Source organism: Lemur catta, chromosome 4, assembly GCF_020740605.2.
Source record: "Lemur catta isolate mLemCat1 chromosome 4, mLemCat1.pri, whole genome shotgun sequence".
Lineage (NCBI taxonomy): Eukaryota > Metazoa > Chordata > Mammalia > Primates > Lemuridae > Lemur > Lemur catta.
In genome coordinates, this window is record NC_059131.1 from 31,580,187 (window position 1) to 31,597,952 (window position 17,766).

At 52.8% G+C, this 17,766-nt stretch overlaps 2 protein-coding genes across 2 annotated transcripts in view; one reads left to right on the plus strand and one right to left on the minus strand.

The window, feature by feature from the left end:
* The window catches only part of MTA3 (metastasis associated 1 family member 3), a 224,326-nt gene extending 208,459 nt beyond the window's left edge, over positions 1-15,867 (plus strand). The window contains exon 17 of the mRNA XM_045549485.1: positions 15,420-15,867. Within this exon, the coding sequence (XP_045405441.1) occupies positions 15,420-15,481 (62 nt within the window). The 3' untranslated portion in view covers positions 15,482-15,867. The remainder of the gene's footprint in view (positions 1-15,419) is intronic.
* On the minus strand, positions 1,871-12,538 carry HAAO (3-hydroxyanthranilate 3,4-dioxygenase). Its single transcript, XM_045549486.1, has 10 exons — positions 12,273-12,538; positions 9,243-9,321; positions 8,130-8,213; positions 7,672-7,778; positions 5,202-5,291; positions 4,870-4,913; positions 4,442-4,587; positions 2,660-2,728; positions 2,399-2,481; positions 1,871-2,295 (listed from the first exon to the last, which is right to left on the minus strand). The coding sequence occupies exons 1-10, from the start codon at positions 12,350-12,352 to the stop codon at positions 2,217-2,219; spliced, it is 861 nt and encodes a 286-aa protein (XP_045405442.1). The 5' UTR covers positions 12,353-12,538; the 3' UTR covers positions 1,871-2,216.
* Positions 15,868-17,766: the final 1,899 nt, after the last annotated feature.

Sequence of the window (17,766 nt, forward strand, 5' to 3'; positions counted from 1 at the left end):
CTGGTATTTTATGTTTGGCTTTTACCTTCATAAAAGATGGCTTTATTCTGTTCTTTTTTTTTTTTTTTTTTTCTTTTCTTTTTTTTTTTTTTAATTTTTATTTTTATTTTATTTTTTTATTTCAGCTCATCATGGGGGTACATAAGTTCAGGTCATATACATTGTCCCTGTCCCGCCCATCCCCCCGAGTCAGAGTCCCAAGCGCGTCCGCTCCCACTCTCCAGACAGTGCGCCTGGCACTCGCCATGTATTCATACCTCGATCCCCTCCCCCCCCACCTCCCCGGGTCTGCACCCTCAATATTCTGTTCTTTATAATGGGCAATCTCTTTACTTGGGCAGAGATTGCTTTGACTTCTTTTATGCTATGTTTTTTTTTCTTGCTGCAGTCCTGGTTTTCTTTCTACTTAAAGGTTTTTTTCTGAGCTTTTCACTGGATCTTGCGACACATGCCCCTTACCTACAGGGATTTTTTAAGGATGGTTCTTGGTTCTATTCACTCTCTCCCTGGATGACCTCATTCCTTCCCATAACCTCGACTCCCCATGGTACGTGGGACACCCTGAGTCCTGTCTCTAGCTCCACCTCGTCCTGCCACCACACCTGCCCCAGCAGCCACCATCATTGTCCCCTCAGCTGTGCCTCTCCATTCTGACCCTGTGTGCTCTCTGCTGCTGCCCTTCTCGGGCTCTTGTTTGGAATACAGACCATTCCTACTTAGGCCGTCTCCACATCCCCTCCCCTCACCAGCCCATCCGCACTGTCATAGAGTTATAAAAATGCAAAGCTGATCATCATCTTCAACTTAAAAGCCTCATGCACAAGCTCCTCCCCTGCCATGCTGGGTCGTCCATGGGATCGACCCAGGCTCCAGTTTTGGCATCGGAGCCCTCCTTGGCCTGGCGCCACTTCCTGCCTGTCCCCTAACCCTGTGCTAGGCGTCCTCCTCTCTTGCCTCAGTGACCTCCTGCTCCCATACACCAAGTCATCTCACAACTCTGAGCCCTGTTCATGCTCTTCCCTCCTTTGTGTCCTCATCCTCCAAGATCCAGCTCAGGTGCATCACCTCCGACAACGCAGAGTTAGCTCTTCCGACCCTCTGTGCTCTCAGGGTGCATTCCCTAAAAGACCTTCCATTGCGCTGGGTTGGATCCATTTGCATTGGAGATAAGACTGTCTCTTTCAGGCTTAGCCTCCAGGGCACAACTTTCCCATCTGTAGAAAACCCTGCACTTAAACACAGTTTTCTTTCTCTTCATCTTCCCCTTCCTTCTCCCTACCCCCTCCACATAATAACGGCCTTCCTCACTCGGTGCTTGGCATATAGTTATTTCTACCTTCAGCCCCTGGAGTAGGGCAAGGGCCAGGATCACCGTTACCTCTTGTAGATGAGAACTAAGTCGAGAGAAGGGTACAGTGGATCGGGGCCGAGGTTAGGACCAGGCAGTCCTACCCCTGTGCAGGAGGAGCGTGGAGGCAGCCTGCAGCCCTGCTTCGTGAGGAAACACCCAGACCCCGGAGAGGCGAGGAAGGGTGGGGTGGCCCAGCTTGCCCATGAGAGAGCAGTCCTCAACTCCCAGATGAGAGGCAGGGAGGATCCAGAAGTTAAGTAAAAAAGAATAAGTGGGAACAGAGAAAGAGACAGAGATGATATCAGCTGCACGCCTAGGACCAGACACGGGTGCATGTGTGGATCGTGTCACGCACAGTGACGGATGCCCGTCCACAGGCAGGACACCCAATAGCAGACCCTCCAACACATCCATGGTCACCTGGGGCCCGACACCCCAGACACACAACACAGTCACAGGGGGACACCAAGGGTCAGTCAGCCGTCGATGACAACCTGTGTGTGTGCAGACTGACAGGTGTTCGTTCCGCAGGAAGCCTTTATTGAGGGCCTTTTCGTGGCGGTAAGTGCTGCACTGAGCCTGTCAGGACAGGGGGATGGAGCAGCAGCTGTGCCACAGGGAGCAGGCAGGACTGGCAGGGCAGTGGGCCGAGGCTGTTAGAGGAGAAGGGAGCTGCTGGTCCCCCGCTGCCTGGCATCCTGGCTGATAACAGCGGGAGGATGGATGACAGTGATGTCCAGGTCCTGGCGTGGGGGACCCTGAGGGGCTCAGCAGCAGCACAGAGAGGCAGCGGGGGTGAGGAGAGTGATGGTGCTCGGGGTGGGGCTCAGGCACACCCATGGCTGCTTCAGGCCCACAGCAAGAGTCACTCCAGGGGCTTCTTGCAGGCAGGGTCCTGGGTCACAGACAGGGCCACAGAGCCTTGTGCTCGCTCCCAGGCATAGCTGTGGAGACACAGATGAGCAGGGGTCAGACCAGGCAGGCCCTGAGGATCTCAGGGAAAGGAGGGCAGTCCCACGTTGGGGAAAGTCCTCCCCGTGTACTCACGAGGTCCCAGCTGCCACCAGGAGGCTGTCATCAGGGTTCAGGCTCAGGTGCTGTCCCTCCATCGTCACCACCGAGGAGCCCTCCTGGGAAACAGGAGGGGGAGGATCAAATGGATGCTGTTGGGCCTCAACACCTGTCTGAATGTCCCCGAGCCTTCCTTGGCAAGGAGGCCCTGAGAGCAGGTCCCACCATGGGAGCCCAAGGCCCAGGAGCAGTCTGATCTTGGAGGTTGTGCCACCCTGTACCAGGGGCCCCACTTGCCAGCTGCCACAGCCACACGTCCACATCCTGTTTCGAGACTTTGCTGCTGCCTTGTCCATGGGCGATCACCTGGTGGGAGGTGACACGGAAATTTCTGGTGCTTCTTGCCCCACGTGGGAGACAGTCTTGAACCCAGTCCCCAGATGACAGGCCTGCATGAGGCAGGGGCGGGGCTCTTGACAGCCCATTACCATGTGCCAAGCAGAGACCAGGCGTGCAGAGGAAGGCTGCCTGGGCCGCAGGCCATGGCGACAGGTGCTGCCCCCGTTACTCCGTATGGCTCACGCCTGGATATCATGTGCACGTGCACCTTTTGTCCCTCTGAGGTGTGCTCATGTGAAGCTGTGCCCACCAGAGCACACTAGGGACACACTCAGGTAAGCTTCCTAGAGGTGCCCACCTCTTCTCTGTGAGATGTGACAGGTCTGGCCTCAGGAGGAGGAGGGACGAGGAGAGCGAGGCTGAGGCTTCTCTGACATGCGTCAGCCAGAAGCCTTCAGCTACTGTGTGGGCCGTGCTCCTGCTGGCCCAGAGTGGACTCAGTGGATACTCCTCGGCGTAAACTGAAGCAGGTAGGAGCAGGAGTATGCAGGGGGTGGGATGCAGGGCCCTAAGGGCGGCTCAGTCTGAGTGACACTGCATGTTGGCATGGGAGGGGCTTCAATGTGCACCCACTCTCACTGTCCTGGGTAAGTCAGGGCATCTCTGGCACCCAAGGGCAGCGGGCCAGGCCTCTAAGGGAGGCCTGTACCATGAGCATCCCTCCAGGAGGTGACTAATTCAGACGGCACCAGATGTGCCAGTGGCAGACTGTGAAGCACAAATGAACACGAGCTTCCTCCACCCTCGCCCTCCTCATACTGTCCCCAAGCTCGGTACAGAGTGGGCTTTCTGAAACACCACTCCGGCCTCGTCACTCCACTACTTCAACACTTGGGTGGAGCCCTGTGGTCCCTAGGACAGGTCCTCCCACCTTGCCCAGCCCAGCAGACTCGCCTGGCCCTGCTGCTCTGCAACCACACTTGCGCCCCTACGCCCCTGCGCTGGCTCTCACCAACCTCAGCTGCTCTCAGTGCCAGGCTGTTTCGAGCCTCTGTGCCTTTGCCTTTGCTTGTGCTTCTCCCTCACCTAGAATGCTCTCTCCACCCCCCTTCCTTTCTTTCTTTTGCAAACTCCTGCACTAGCTTTAAAATGCAACTTGCACATCACCTTCTCCAGGAAGCCTTCCTTGACTTCCCTTTCAGCCCGAGTTCCTCCTTTATCCTCCCATAGCTTCCTATAACTTCTCTATCAAATAATATATCACACAATTGTGGCAATTGTTGATTAATTCGTCCTTCTCCTTGAACAGGCCATACATACGTTCTTTGAGGCAGTGACCCTATCCTACTCTCCCACCAAAGCCTGAAACATAACAGGCACTCCACCATGCTGAATGAAAGAAGCATGGTTTGGATCTCTCTCTGCACCTCTCCACCCAAACCTCACTCCCAAACAACTCTCTCCCTTCTGGGCTTCTAAGGCTGTGACTGGCCAGAGGCCCAGGAATTCCTAGCAGGGGGAAACTACAGACTCTCAGGCAGCTGTCAGATGGGGCAACCTCCCACTCTGAAAGCAAAGGAAGATTGCTTGGGACCACGTAGCTTCCACGGACGGCCACTCAGAGCAAAGCCATCATTCTCTGAGTCAGGGAGGAAACAGGAAGGCCTATGCTCGTGTGCACGCATGTCCATTTCCCGGGGCTGCTGGGGGGATGCCCTGCGTGGCCCAGGGCTGCATTACCTTGGTCTCATAGGTGTCCCCAAACAGGCTGAGGGGCGTGCCCGCCTGCAGCTCCCTGCGGTGACCATCCAGCCAGGCCTCCAAGGACATGGGCTCCATGACGGATCGTGTGCTCAGAGGGAACGGTGGCTCCTTGAGCAGCTGGTCTGTGCCCGCAGCACAGCTATGGTCAGTGACCTCTGGGCCCAGCCCACCCAGCCCCGGGGGGCCCAGTCCCAGGGGCCCCAGCTCTCAATTGCTGGAATAGGCTCTGGACCCAGCTCAGTGACCAAGCAGCCACGTGGGGGTACAAGTTGGTGCCATCTTTTCAGTATCTTGAGTACTGAGCGGAGTATTCAAAAACAGACTCCCTGGTACCCTGGGCCAAGACCCATCCTACTCCGGGGAAGGAGGGAGGGAGGGAGAAAGGTACTTCCTAGGGGCCTCACCAGGGATGGGCTTTCCTGTTCTACACTGCTCAGAGTTGAAGAACCTGCAGGGACAAGAAGAGAGGAGGGGAGTGGTGAGCATTCCCGCTTGAGTGGGCAGTGAGACACACACATGCACACACACACCACACTCACACTCGTGGGGCCCTCATACAACTTGTACATCTGCCGTCCTTTTCCTCCCAGCCCCGTGGAGCAGCCCCTCCCCCGTCCCTGGTGGGCTCTCCAGTCCTGGCCCCCCTGGCACTGGGAGCGGGGCACTTTCTCCCAGGCCAGCAGGTGCTGATGTGGAGTCCCTGGACAGCAAGGGCAGGGGCTGGGCTGGGGCTCACTCCTGGATGATGGGGGCCAACTGCGTGCCGAGGTCCTTGCAGTAGAACCACTTCTCAAACAGGACGTCCGTGGTGTCCCCCATGTAGTACCTGCCAGAGCAGAGGACAAGCAACCCTGCTCCTCATCTGGGTGGCTTCAGGGCAAGCTCACTCAGGCCTGGTCCTGCAGAGCTGGGCTGCCTGCTTCACCCGTTAGCACAGCCCAGTGGTCAGTGCTTGATCATTTGCACCTGGCTCTTCCAGAAGCAGATGGGCGCCCCCAAAGTGGGAGGGCTATTACCCACGACATTCGCATAGCTCTTCCCAGCTCCCAAAACTAAACCATTTACAAAGCAGATAGAACGCTGAGCTCAGAGAAGCTGGGCAACTTGTCAGGGATTACACAGCCTGTAAATGGCAGAAGGAGGCCAGCCTCGAGACAGTCTTAGAAGCTTAGAGAGCATCTAATCCCAGTGTCTCTGTTTTTCCCAAAGAGAAAGCTGAGGCTAAGCCTGAAGCCGGGGCCAGGGGCTGGAGGCTCTGCCAGGCTGTGGTGCTCCAGGTCAGAGTACACAGAAACTTAGACGCGAACATGTGGAAGACGTCCCCCGAATGAGGGGTTCTTCTCCTTTCAGGGTCATGATTGGTTTTGAGAAATGAAGCAAAGCGCTGGACCTCTCTTCTGGGGGAAGGCCCACGTGCACAGACACATAGTCTTCGGTAGACCCCCTGGAGCCCACCCCTGCTCCTAGCTTGGCTCAGCGAGTTCCTCCCCTGGCCTGAGGAGCGCCTGGCAGGCCAGGCTGTGCCCCGGGTCCCTGTGGGTGCCACACACGGCAGGTGCCAGGAACATCTGTTAACTGAATGCCTAATTCCAGGGCCAGGCTAGCTCTGCCTGCTCTTTAACTCCTGCTGAAAGAGAGAAGCGGTCCTGCTAACGGGAGAAGGCTTGCAAACACAGTGCACCTGCCCGCCGGGCAGCCTGAATTCTAGCCTGGGATGGAGCTGGCCACCAGAAACCTTCATAACTGGACTGCAATGCCCTCCGGGAACTGCCTTCCGAGTGGTATTTTAATGTTGAGTCTCTGGCTTTTATTAAAGGTCAAAAGCAGCCAGATGAAATCCGTTATTGAATTTGCTGTAAAATGTTATTGAGGACGCCGTCCTCGCCATCAAAGATTCCCTATATAAAGCCCCTTGCGAGAAATTTCCCTTAGAATTTAAAGCCAGGTATCTGTCCTTATAATAGACTATTATGCAGTAGATTGTTATACAGCCATTGTGTTTTTTGAAAAGATTTAACGGTATGAAAAATACTCATGAATTTAAGTAAAAGAAGTAAAACTCAAGCCTATGCATTCAATAAGACTCAACGTTATAAAGTATGGGTATGCACAGAAAAAAGACAAGATGGAAGTTTAGGTGCTTTGTTTGGTTTAATTGGTGGCATGACAAATAATATTTTTGTTTTCCCTTTTTTTATTAATTTCTTTCCTTGAGATATAATTCACATACCATAAAATTTACCCTTTTAGTCACAAGTAATTTTAACTTACTTCACTTTGCATTTCTCTACTTTTCCAGATTTTGAGAGTGGACATATATGACTTTGGTTATTAGAAAACAGGAGGCATTTTTAAAATAACTATTATAACAAAAGATGTGGGCCCAAGTATCCTGATCCCAGTAACTTCATGGGAAACTTAAATATTCTTAGTTAAAAAATACAGAAAGCAGTTTAGCTTTTGGAAAAAAATCTCTGTTCCTCTGAGTTATAGGCTGCTTCCTCCTTTCAGAGAATAATAATCATGTAACTTACCAGAACCAAATGGGACCACAGCTATAGAATCAGTGTCTACAGCAGGGCCTGTGTTCTCCTCCTTGGTGTTGACTCACACTCCTCTCTAAGTATATGCCGTCCTGGCTCTAATTCCATATTTCTCTATAACGTCAGACCTAGCAAGTTAAGCTCTAGCAAATTTAACTTCCCTGTGCCCAGTTTCTTCATCTGTAAAGCAGAGATGGTAACAGTACCTTCCCCATAGGGCAGCTGGGAGGATTAAATGGATAAATACACACAAAGCCCGTAGCCGAGTGCCTGGCACACAGCAGCGGCTATCCGACATTAGTGCCTGCTGTGGACTGAGCTGGGGCAGAGAAGCCGAGGGAGGCACTGGCCGAGACTCTAGACCTGGGAGAAGCAGCACTGTTCCACTTGCACCGGGGAAGGTGGATCCGACTTTGGCGCCCCTCCACTTTACTTTCCACCTCCCACCTGTCCCAGCAGACCTCAGGCAGAGAACACAGGTGATTCCAGCCAGGTCATCAGGCTGAGTGGGCTCCCAGGGGGTCCCAGAGAACAGAACCCACTGCACCCTGCCCCTGCCCATCAGTCAGCAAATACAGGATCTCCACCGCCTCCCTCCCGCCCTCTCTAGCGTCCTTCCTGCTGCAGTTCTGAGCTGAACCCACTGCTGCAGGGCGCATTTACCTGAGCCCATCTAACTCCGTTTCCAGGCGCCTCCGCTCAATCACCAGCCCCACGGTGTTGGCAAACCTCTGTGGTGAGTGGGGCACCCCGGCAGGCAGGAGGAATATCTGCAGTGGTGGAGACAAGGGGCCTGGCAGGGCTGTGACCCCTCACGGAGACCTCAGCACCCAGCATCCTGTGCATCCCCCGCAGACCCGTGGGGCCCTGCTTGTCCACCCTGGGCCCTCCCCTTTTCCCAGCTCCACGCCAGGGAACCGGAGGGGATGTCGGGCTGTGCTGAGGATGGGGAAGCCTAGAGGCGGAAGTGCCCGGGGATGGGGCAGGTGCACGTAGGGCGGGCAGGAAGGCAGGAAAAGGCAGGGAGGACAAGACCTCAGCCGGGGCCAGCCCCAGTGCACAGGGTGGGTTCCAGCTGTGGCAGCCTTTCACCTGCCCACACCCCTGGGGTCCAGCCTCACCTCCCCCTGCCGAATGACCACATCCCGGTGTTTCCCTCGCTCCAGGACTCGGAGAACCATGTTCCCCTCCAGCTGGTAAAACACCTGTAGGACAGGGAAGAGGCTCAGACCTTTCCTACTCCCTCTTCCAGGTCCTTGGCCACTGCCCAGGCCTGAGTTCTACCCAGGAAACCTCAGAAACTTCCTAAACGCTTCAGAGTTTATGAGCAGCTCCGCCACTCCTGTCCCGAGGCCCCCGGGGCTGGAGGCTGCTGATCCAGCCGGACTCTGGACTTCGAACCCCCCAGAATAGGAGCCCCCCCAAAGATGATGGGGGCCCACCTACTGATCCTTTTCCACCAGAGAGTCTGTTTGTGTCTCTCCTTAGGGGCCCACCTTTCTCTTTTAATTTTACTTTTGTTCGTTTATTTTGGGTGGGTAGTAGAGAAAACAGTTCAAAACTAAAGGGACAAAAGGGTACTCAGTGCAAATCCCCCCTCCACCCACCTCCCCCACAGCCCCCAGCAACTCCTGTGTCTCGCAGCTTCCAGTCAAGGAGGGGCCAACCCCTACCCTCCCTCAGCCCCAGGCCCTCACCCAAGCCCACCCCTCAGCCACTTGCTGGTCCCCTGCTCACCCCTCTCCCCTTCTCCCCACCCCCCACCAGCCCAGCCCACCCCACTTTGTGATCCTGGAAAACAGGAGAAGAAACTGCCCAGAGAACCTGGCTCCGGGGACCTGGGGGGAGTGCCCAGGTCCCCCTTGATACTTGAGTCTCATTTTGGAGACTCTTCATATATGTCAGGTTTAGGGGAGGGGACCAGAGCATGGACAGCCCCTGTATCTGCGAGGGGACTCCAACTAGAGCCTCTCTCACCCACAGGTGCTGGGCCATTTCCTGGGGCTCCCCAGTGGGGTTGCTGGCCCAGACTCCTTCCAGGACGCTCTAAGGTGTCACTGCCCATGCACCAACTCTGAGGCAGCCGCGCTGCCCTGTGATTTCAGCTGTGCCCCGTCCACCCACCCTGTGTCTACCCCAACCCAGTCCATAATCTCTGGTCTGTGTATGAGAAGTGCCCCTCCCTGGGGACCCTTCCCTGGGGACCCCTCCCTGGGGGCAGTCTGCAAGCCCACCTCTTCACCCTCCTCGATGTGGTAGTCCTTCCTGGTGTTGGGGCCCCCGACGAACATGATTTTGAGCTGGTCCTGGTGCCTGTAATGGATGAGGGGGAGAAGTCCTGAGCTGTGTCCTGGGAGTGAGAGGAGAGGGTTCTGGGGGGGGCAGAGGGGGGTGCTGAGTACACCAGGGAGAAGGAGCAGGGTTGTGTCTGTATCGCTGTCCCTGTTTCCCCTACTCTCACCCAGCACATGCCCAGGTGCATCTAAGGTGTCTCTATGTCTGGGATTTGTGTGTGTGAGTGTGTGTGTGTGTGTGTGTGTGTGTGTGTGTGTGTAGGGCCCTCTTTGTGTGTTCCCCACATCCTCTGACCCAACAGCCAGCATCCCTGGGCTGTGCTCCAGGTCTCTAATCACAGGAGGTGCTGGGGCTGGGGGCTAGACCGTTGGTGCACAGGGGCCACGGCAGCACAGAGGCTGCCTGTGTTGATGACGACGGTGTGGGATGGCAGGGGAGGGGCTGCGGGGGGGTCTGAGCCCCCAAACCTAGACTGGTAAGTCCTTGCTGAGTGTCTTCACCTGTGGGGTGTTTTTCAGCCCAGGGTGGGGGCATGGGGACAGGAGGGAAGACACAACCTCTTCCCTTCTGGGAATGAGCAAGAAATAACATCCGTCATGCTCCAATGTTTGGAAAGATATATGAGATTATGGGGCAGGAGGAGGGTGTCATGGGGCAGTTCTGAACTTAAAGGCTTATTTATTTTTTATTTCCGTAGAGAGGGTCTCCTTACGTTGCCCAGGCTGGCCCAGAACTCCTGGGCTCCAGTGGTGCTCCCACCTCAGCCTCCCGAGTAGCCGGAATCACAGGCACACACATCACACCCGGCTTACAAGCCTGGATGAGTTAGAGTGGCATAGAGCTTCGGGGAGTGGGGAAAAGCTGTGGGGTACCTGGCCGGAGAGGCGGGGCGCAGACTGGATGCCCCCAGGGGCCCTGGCGGTGTGCGGTGGTGTTGGGGAGTGATGGTGAGAAGGCTGGATTAGGAGGGGGACCACCAAGGAGTTCGGTCTTGGCCTAAGGAGGGGTACCAGGGAGCCTCGAAAGACTTTCTTTTTTTCCTAATCAACTTCACTGAGATATAATTTAGGTACATACGGGAAACTCTGGAACAAGCTCTCTCAAGAACTATTTCAAGCAACCAGTCAGAATTCATAAGCCAGATGTCACTCTTCTGCCCAAGACCAGCGGGGGAAATGGGCTGAATTCTGTTCCCCCTTCCCAAATTCGTATGTTGAAGTTGTAGCTCCCAGTACTGTAGAATGTGACTTGACTTGGAAACAGGGGCCTTGAGATGTAATTAGCTGAGTTAGAACACGGTTATCCTGGAGTAGAGCAGGCCCCTAATCCACTGTGACGGGTGTTCTTTTATGAAGGGGAAATGTGGACCCAGACACAGACCCAGGGAGAGGGTGACGTGGAAATTGGCATGATCAGCGGAAGCCATGGAACACCAGCGACACCAGAAAACCACCAGAAGCTGGGGGATAGCCCTGGGCACAGTCCCCCACAGAGCCCTAGCAAACAGATACAGGCACAAAGCCAGAGTCCTTTCTCTGACCTGAGGTCTGCCAGTCTGCCTGCCTTGGCCTCCACTCCTTGTTTGTTGATATTTATTGGCTGCCTCCTTCCACCACAAGGTCAGCTACACAAGGGAAGGAGTTTTGGTTAGTTTGTTTCCTGTTGTACCCTCAGTGTCTGGAACAGCCTGGCATGTAGTAGGTGCTCAGTGAACATCTGTTAAATGAATAAAGGGAGGGCCTGTGCTTATGGAGGGCTGGGTGCAGGTGTGGAGGCAGGGCAGCCAGTACTGCCCCCGCTGGAGGTGAGGAGGGTGGAACCAGAGCAGTGGCTATGGGCTAGAAAGGAGCAGATGGGTGTGAGACACCATCAGGGGCAGAAATTGGTGGACTGAGAATGAGACAAAGTGGAGAAAGGAGGCAAAAGATGGTAAAGCTTTGAGTTGGAGGCAACAGCAGTGGTAGAAGAGTTCTTGGGGGCCATGTTGACTGTCAGCCGTGGCAGTATTGCACAGTGCCCAAGAGCATGTGTGGACTTTGGAGTCAAACTGTTCCATGGGCTTGAGTCTGGAGCCTGTCCAGCACTAGCTCGGTGACCCTGGGCAAGTTGCTGACTATTCTAACGTCCCGCTGCACGGGGGTACTGAGAATTACAGGTGGTAGGTAATGCAAGAACACTTGGTGCAGTTTGGGCCTGAGAAAGTGTTAGTGGTTGCAGCTGTCTGGTTTGAGGTGCCACCCCACTGGAGATGTCCTGTGGAGACAGCAAACATGAGGAATGTGAGCCTGGATCTGGGGACCACATGAGGCCCAGCCATGGAGCTGAGGGAAGGGGAGACAGGTGGCGGGGCCATAGGGGAAGGCCTGAGGGTCTGCCCCAGAAAGATGGCAACTGGACAGGCCAGCCCTGTTGGACGCTACCGGTATAGGTGGCCTAGGGAGGGCTGGGTGTGGGTGTGAGTGCTGCGTGCCCACAAAGAGGGGTTCCCCAGAAGAGCAATAAATCAAGATCCTCCCAAAGAAGCTGGTCCTCTGACTTCACTTTTCCCTGCAGCTTCCTGGATGGGGTTGGGGTGTACGATTTGGCTGTCCCCAGACCTGGGTTCTACTGCAATTCTGGGGCATTGAAAACCACCCTCCCCAAATTTCTGCGTTTTCCCAAAGTGCACGGAGCCACTTGGGGTTGGAGAGAAGTTTCTGGGCCCTGAAGGGAGGGGCGCGTCCTGCCATCTCATCTCTCCCACAGCCTCAGCGCCACCTCAGCCTTCCTCAGAAGGCACAGCCACTAGAGTCACCAGAAAGGGGAACAGACCCAGGGTGGTGGAACCGGAACAGCCTGTCCTCGCCTTCCCCTGAAGACACCCTGGGAATCACAGCCGCCCTTCTGCAGGCTTCTGGGTCAAGGGGCTGGGCGCTGGAGTGTAAGGAGGAGAGGACAGCGGGGCAGGGTCCGGGGTGCCTGGGACTCACATGAGCTTGTTGCACACCGGGGGCAGGAAGGAGGCCCGGTTCTCCTCCACCCACGTCCGCACGGCCACGGGGCGCTGCATGGCGCCCAGGCAAGCGTCTTCTGCGTCTTTGGCGCCGTCCTCCCGCCGGGAGGCCGGAGAGCCGGGCTCCGCCCAGCCGCCTCCAGGCCGTCTCGTGAATCCGCAGCCCTGGGTTCAAAAGTTGGAGCAATCCCACACGACTCCGCGGTGGCTGGCGCGGGGCCCCGCGGTTCCGCCTCTCGTCGACTTTGGCTTGAGCGCGCCGCCCCGCGCCCCCGCCCCGCACACCCGCGCCGGAGGTGGGAGCAGGTCGCGGGATCCAGGTCGCTTGCCCCCAGGGGAACCCAGGGAGGCCCCCCCAAATACGTGAGCGCCTGAGTATATGGTGCTGACACTGGATTTAAGCCTCAGTTTTCATATCTGGAAAATGGGGATGACAGCACAGCCACTCAGGGCTGCCGTGCGCATGGAACGCAAAGATGTCCAGCGGCCGCCACAGGCCCTGATTAGTGTCAGTACCCTCTGCTTTCACGAGGACAGAGGTCAGGGCAGAGTCCCCAGATGTGCTGCGTGCTGCGGGAGGCGGAAGCAGTTGCGGGCGCAGCGCTGCGGAAGCGCCCCGCGCAGAACGGGACGGAGGGGCTCCTCCCACGGGAGGCACTGTGGACGCTGAAGAGGTGTCTGGCGCTGTTTTGAGCTCTTTACGCGTCTTAGGAATTTACTCAGCTTGCATGCTATTAAATGAGGAATTTTACAGATACAGACAAGCGCCCTCAGTGTCCCCGCCCTCATAAATCTCGGAGGACGGGGCGGAGGGGGCAGACAAACCTGCGTTTAATGATTACAGCCCCGCGTAAGGGGCTCCAGCACGGTTATCCTTGGAGGCCGGGGAGGTGGAGGCTGTTCGAAGTGGGAGGAACCCGCTGGGTGGGGAGGAGGCGAGGCAATCTGACACCTCCTCTTCCTCTTTCTTCAGGACTCAGAATTCTTAGGAAAATTGGAGGAAGGTGGAGTGGGAGGTGGGAGGTGGGGGAGAAGGAAAATGGCTCAGGCTTCTGACACCAGAATCCAGACTAGAGAGTTTAAGAAATTCTAACCTCCTCCAACTCTTCCCTTCCAGCCCACCCAGCCCCCTCCCTGCTACCTGGCTGGGCTGGTTTTCTCAGCATTTCAGACTTGCAGACTCCCCTGGTGCAAATCAAAGTCAAAACCCAGACAGATACCAAACAGGATTCCCACCCAGCTCAGCTGGGGATCCTCCTGTTTCCTCCCCGCACCACCTTTCTTCTTCTTTTTCTCTCTTTTTTCTTTTTATTTATTTATTTACAGCATGTTAACTGAGCATTTCTCCCTAAAATATTGTTTAGCACCTAAATAGCTCACACTACCTTCTTTATTTTTCTCAAGGACGAGTAATCTGAGCAGATGTAAACAATGACACATGAAACACCAAGGATCTATGATGTGTGAGGTTTGCTTTGGATGTTTGTTAAGTGGAGGAATGGATGGGTGGGTGGATGAAGGCATGAATGAATTCACACTCAAAGAAAAAAAAATGATTCCAGCCCAACAGAGGTTCTGTTACATAGTACAAAGGAAAAAATGATAGTTACCCTGTATTTGAATTGAGGTAGTCAAATAACATGAATAATTAAAGGCACAAGTAGAATTTTTAGGGTCTGAATTATCCAGATTAAACCTATATCATAGGCTAAACTACTGCTGCGTAATCACTATCAAATATTCCCTCTGATTTGTGCTGCATAGATAAGACACCACGTCTCATCTACTCAGTTGGCAAGACTAGCTTGGGTGTTGGGCACCATTTGGCTCCAACATTCAGAAAATGAACAGTTCCCATTTGATCTGAGTGTTCTGGCTTTGTTGAGTCTGAGCCATCTGGAATCCTTCTGGATGGTGACCCTGGGGCCCCTCTAGTTTCTGGAGTTTGCCCTCAGGAGCCACCTTTCTCCTCTGCACTCAGTAGCTCATTTACACCACAGAATCAGACGCAAACTGCATACACCCTACCATCCAAGCTCATCAATGTCTGTCCTGCTTGCTGCTGGCTTGCTCTGGCCTCCCCCAGATGGCGTGGGCACCTCCAGGTCACTGAGACCAGTAGATGCTTCTAGAGTTTGCTGAACCTGGCTGGTGAAATCTAGCTGATCCTTTAACTCTTCGATACCTCAACTAGTTGCTCCAGCCGATCCCTTTCCCAGCCCACCTTGGTCTGTCTTTGTCTGTCTCTGTCTCCCTGTCCCTCTCACTTTCCCACGCTTTCATATCATTCAGCAGATATTCAAGAACAAATAGCTTTATATGAATAACAGGGCCAGATCATGAAAACTGTACTAGTTATTTGGATATCTAGGTTCTGGCCCTGCTAACTCTTTAACTTGAGTTATTTACAAGTCTGTTTAATTTTTTCTAGAAATATGTTGGTTTGTTTTTTGTTTGGCTATCATTTTGTTTTGTTTTTCATTTCTAATTTTATTGCATTGTGGCAAGAGAAGATGGTTTGTGTTGTATTATTTTTGGGTGGGGAGATATGTTAAGTTTTGGTTTTTTTTTTTTTTTGTGGTTTAGCCTATGGTCAGTTTTTGTGAATGTATATTTTCTGCTTAGAATGTAGTTCTAAATATTTCTATTAGATCAACCTATTGTTTACTCCAATAGTCTTGATCCTTATTTTTTTAACTGGCTAATATTTTGGTTTCTAAGAAAGGCATGTTAAAGTCTAACGCTGTAATTTTTTTGGTCAATTTCTCCTTATATTTTAACAGATTTTCCTTTACATATTTTGAATCTATGTTGTTAGGTGAAAATATGCTCATAATTATTTTATTTTCTTGGTGTAGTGTTTCTTTTACCACTGAGAAATTTTTCCTCTTAGTTTCTTTTCACCTTGACTTCAATTTTGTCTCATATTAATATTGCAACACCTGCTTCGTGTGTTAGTATTTGCCAGGTATGTTAAATTGATCAAACAGATGCCACAATAACTCCTTCCCTGCCCGAATCTATATTTCTTGCAGTGTGACTTTGTCACTCTTCCATTAAGAGATGAAGTCCATTTCCCCATCTGTTGAATCATGACTGGCATTGTGACTTGCTTTGAATACAGAAAGCAGCAAAACTGATGTGGGACATCTGAGTCTAGTCCTCGCCAGGTTTTGCAGCTGCTGATCTCATCACCTGGAACGATGCTGCCACCATGTGCAGAAGCCTGGGCTAGCGGCCTTGAGGACAAGAGAGCATGTGGAAAGGAAGACTGGCTGGGAGCCAGCACCAGCTGTGTGAGACCATCTTAGACGACTGCAGCTGTGTGAGCGACCCCCGCCCCCCCGCCGGGAGAGACCAGTGGAAGACCTGCCCAGTGGTCCTGGTTGTTATTTTAAGTCATTAAATTTTGGGGACGGTTTGTTATACTGCAATGGACAACTGAGATACCAGGTGTATATGTTCCCATAACCTCTGTGTCATTTTGTTTTAGATATACCTCTTATGAATGACATATAGCTGGAGTTTGTTAAAAAATCCAGTCTGATAGCCTATGATATCTAATATGTGGATTCAGCCCTTCCCATATTTATTTAATTATTGATACTTAAATAAATTTGTACTTATTCCTGACATCTTATTTCGGGTATTCTAATCACCGTGCTGTGTTTCCTATAGCTGCTATAAGAAATTACCACAAACTTAGTGGCTTAAAATAATACAAATTTATTATCTTACAGTTCCGGAGGTGAGAAGTCTGCATGGGTCTTATGGGCTGAAATCAAGGTGTTTTCAGAGCTGCATTGTTTCTGGGGCCTCTAGGAAAGAATCTGTTTCCTTGCCTTTTCTATCTTCTAGAAGCTGCCTGCATTCCTCGGCTCAGGTGCCTTCCTTCTTCGTTAAGACACATCATCTCACCCTCTGCTTTTGTTGTCACATTTCCTCTCTGACCCTCCAGCCTCCCTCTTTCCCTTATGAGAATCCTTGTGACACTTTGCGCCCACCAGCTAACGCAGGGATAATCCCTTTGTGTCACACTCCTTGGTTTAATCCCGTCTGCAGAATTCTCCTTTACTATGTAAGGTAACATAGTCACAATTCCGGGGATTAGGACACGGAGATTTTGGGCAGGGATGGATTGAGGGGGTATTATTCTGTTTACCACACATCCTTTCTCTTTGTCTCTTCTTTTTTTTTTCTCTTTCCTAATCTATCAAAATGTTCATGGCTGCAAGTAACAGAGACCCCAGTTAAACAGTGGTTTACCAACAGAAAGTTTAAAGGCTCATGTAGCTGGACACCCAGAGGGGGAGCCTGTGACTCAGCGGTGACATCATGGACCGTGGCTCTCTCCAGTGCTCCAGTCCGCTCCCCCAGCACCAGCATCATCCCAAGGCTGGTTCCCTGAGTGGTCAGGGCATGGTCACCAGGAGCCATTGAGGCCGAAGCTTCCTTATCCTCACCCGCTGAGGAAGAGAGGTGATTACCCACAGCTCTCCCTTTGGACCAGGGTTTCTCAATGTCAGCACTGTTGACAGGACTGGGTGACTCTTTGCTGTGGGGACTGTCCTGCGCATTGTATGATGTCCAGCAGCATCCCTGGCTTCTTTCTGCTAGAAGCCAGTAGCTTCTTCGTCACACCCAGGTGAGAATCAGGTGTGTTTATTGGCCATAAAGAGGCTCACATGCTCATACCTGAACCAATCACTGGGGCAAGGGGAGTGGGATACTTTCTTTATCTCAGTCAAATTTGGGTTTATGGTATACTTGAAGCTGGAGGTGGAATCAGCTTCCCCTAAAGACTATGGCTATGTGGAGGAGGGGTGAGAAGCTCAAACAAAACCCTGGCTTATGACTAGGAGGTGAAAAATACTGCTTGGTGGGAGGCCAAGGCAGGAGGATTGCTCAAGGTCAGGAGTTCAAGACCAGCCCAAGCAAGAGTGAGACCCCATCTCTACTAAAAATAGAAAAAATTAGCTGGGCATAGTGGCATGCACCTGTAATCCCAGCTACTCAGGAGGCTGAGGCAGGAGGATCACTTGAGCCCAGGAGTTTGAGGTTGCAGTGAGCTATGATGATGCCACTGCACTCTATCCCGAGTGATACAGCAAGGCCTGGTCTCAAAAATAAATAAATGAATAAATAAATGCTGCTTGGGAGTGTCCACCACATCTGGCTTTTGATTAGGTTTTCTTTGATCCATTTTAGCTTTACTTTCTATTCCTAGATGTGAAGTGGTTATTCTTTAAATAAATGCATATATTTCAATTTGTAGATTTCTAAGAACATATATTGTTGTTTTTTTTTTTTTTTTGAGACAGAGTCTCGCTTTGTTACCCTGGCTAGAGTGAGTGCCATGGCGTCAGCCTAGCTCACAGCAACCTCAAACTCCTGGGCTTAAGGGATCCTACTGCCTCAGCCTCCTGAGTAGCTGGGACTACAGGCATGCGCCACCATGCCCGGCTAATTTT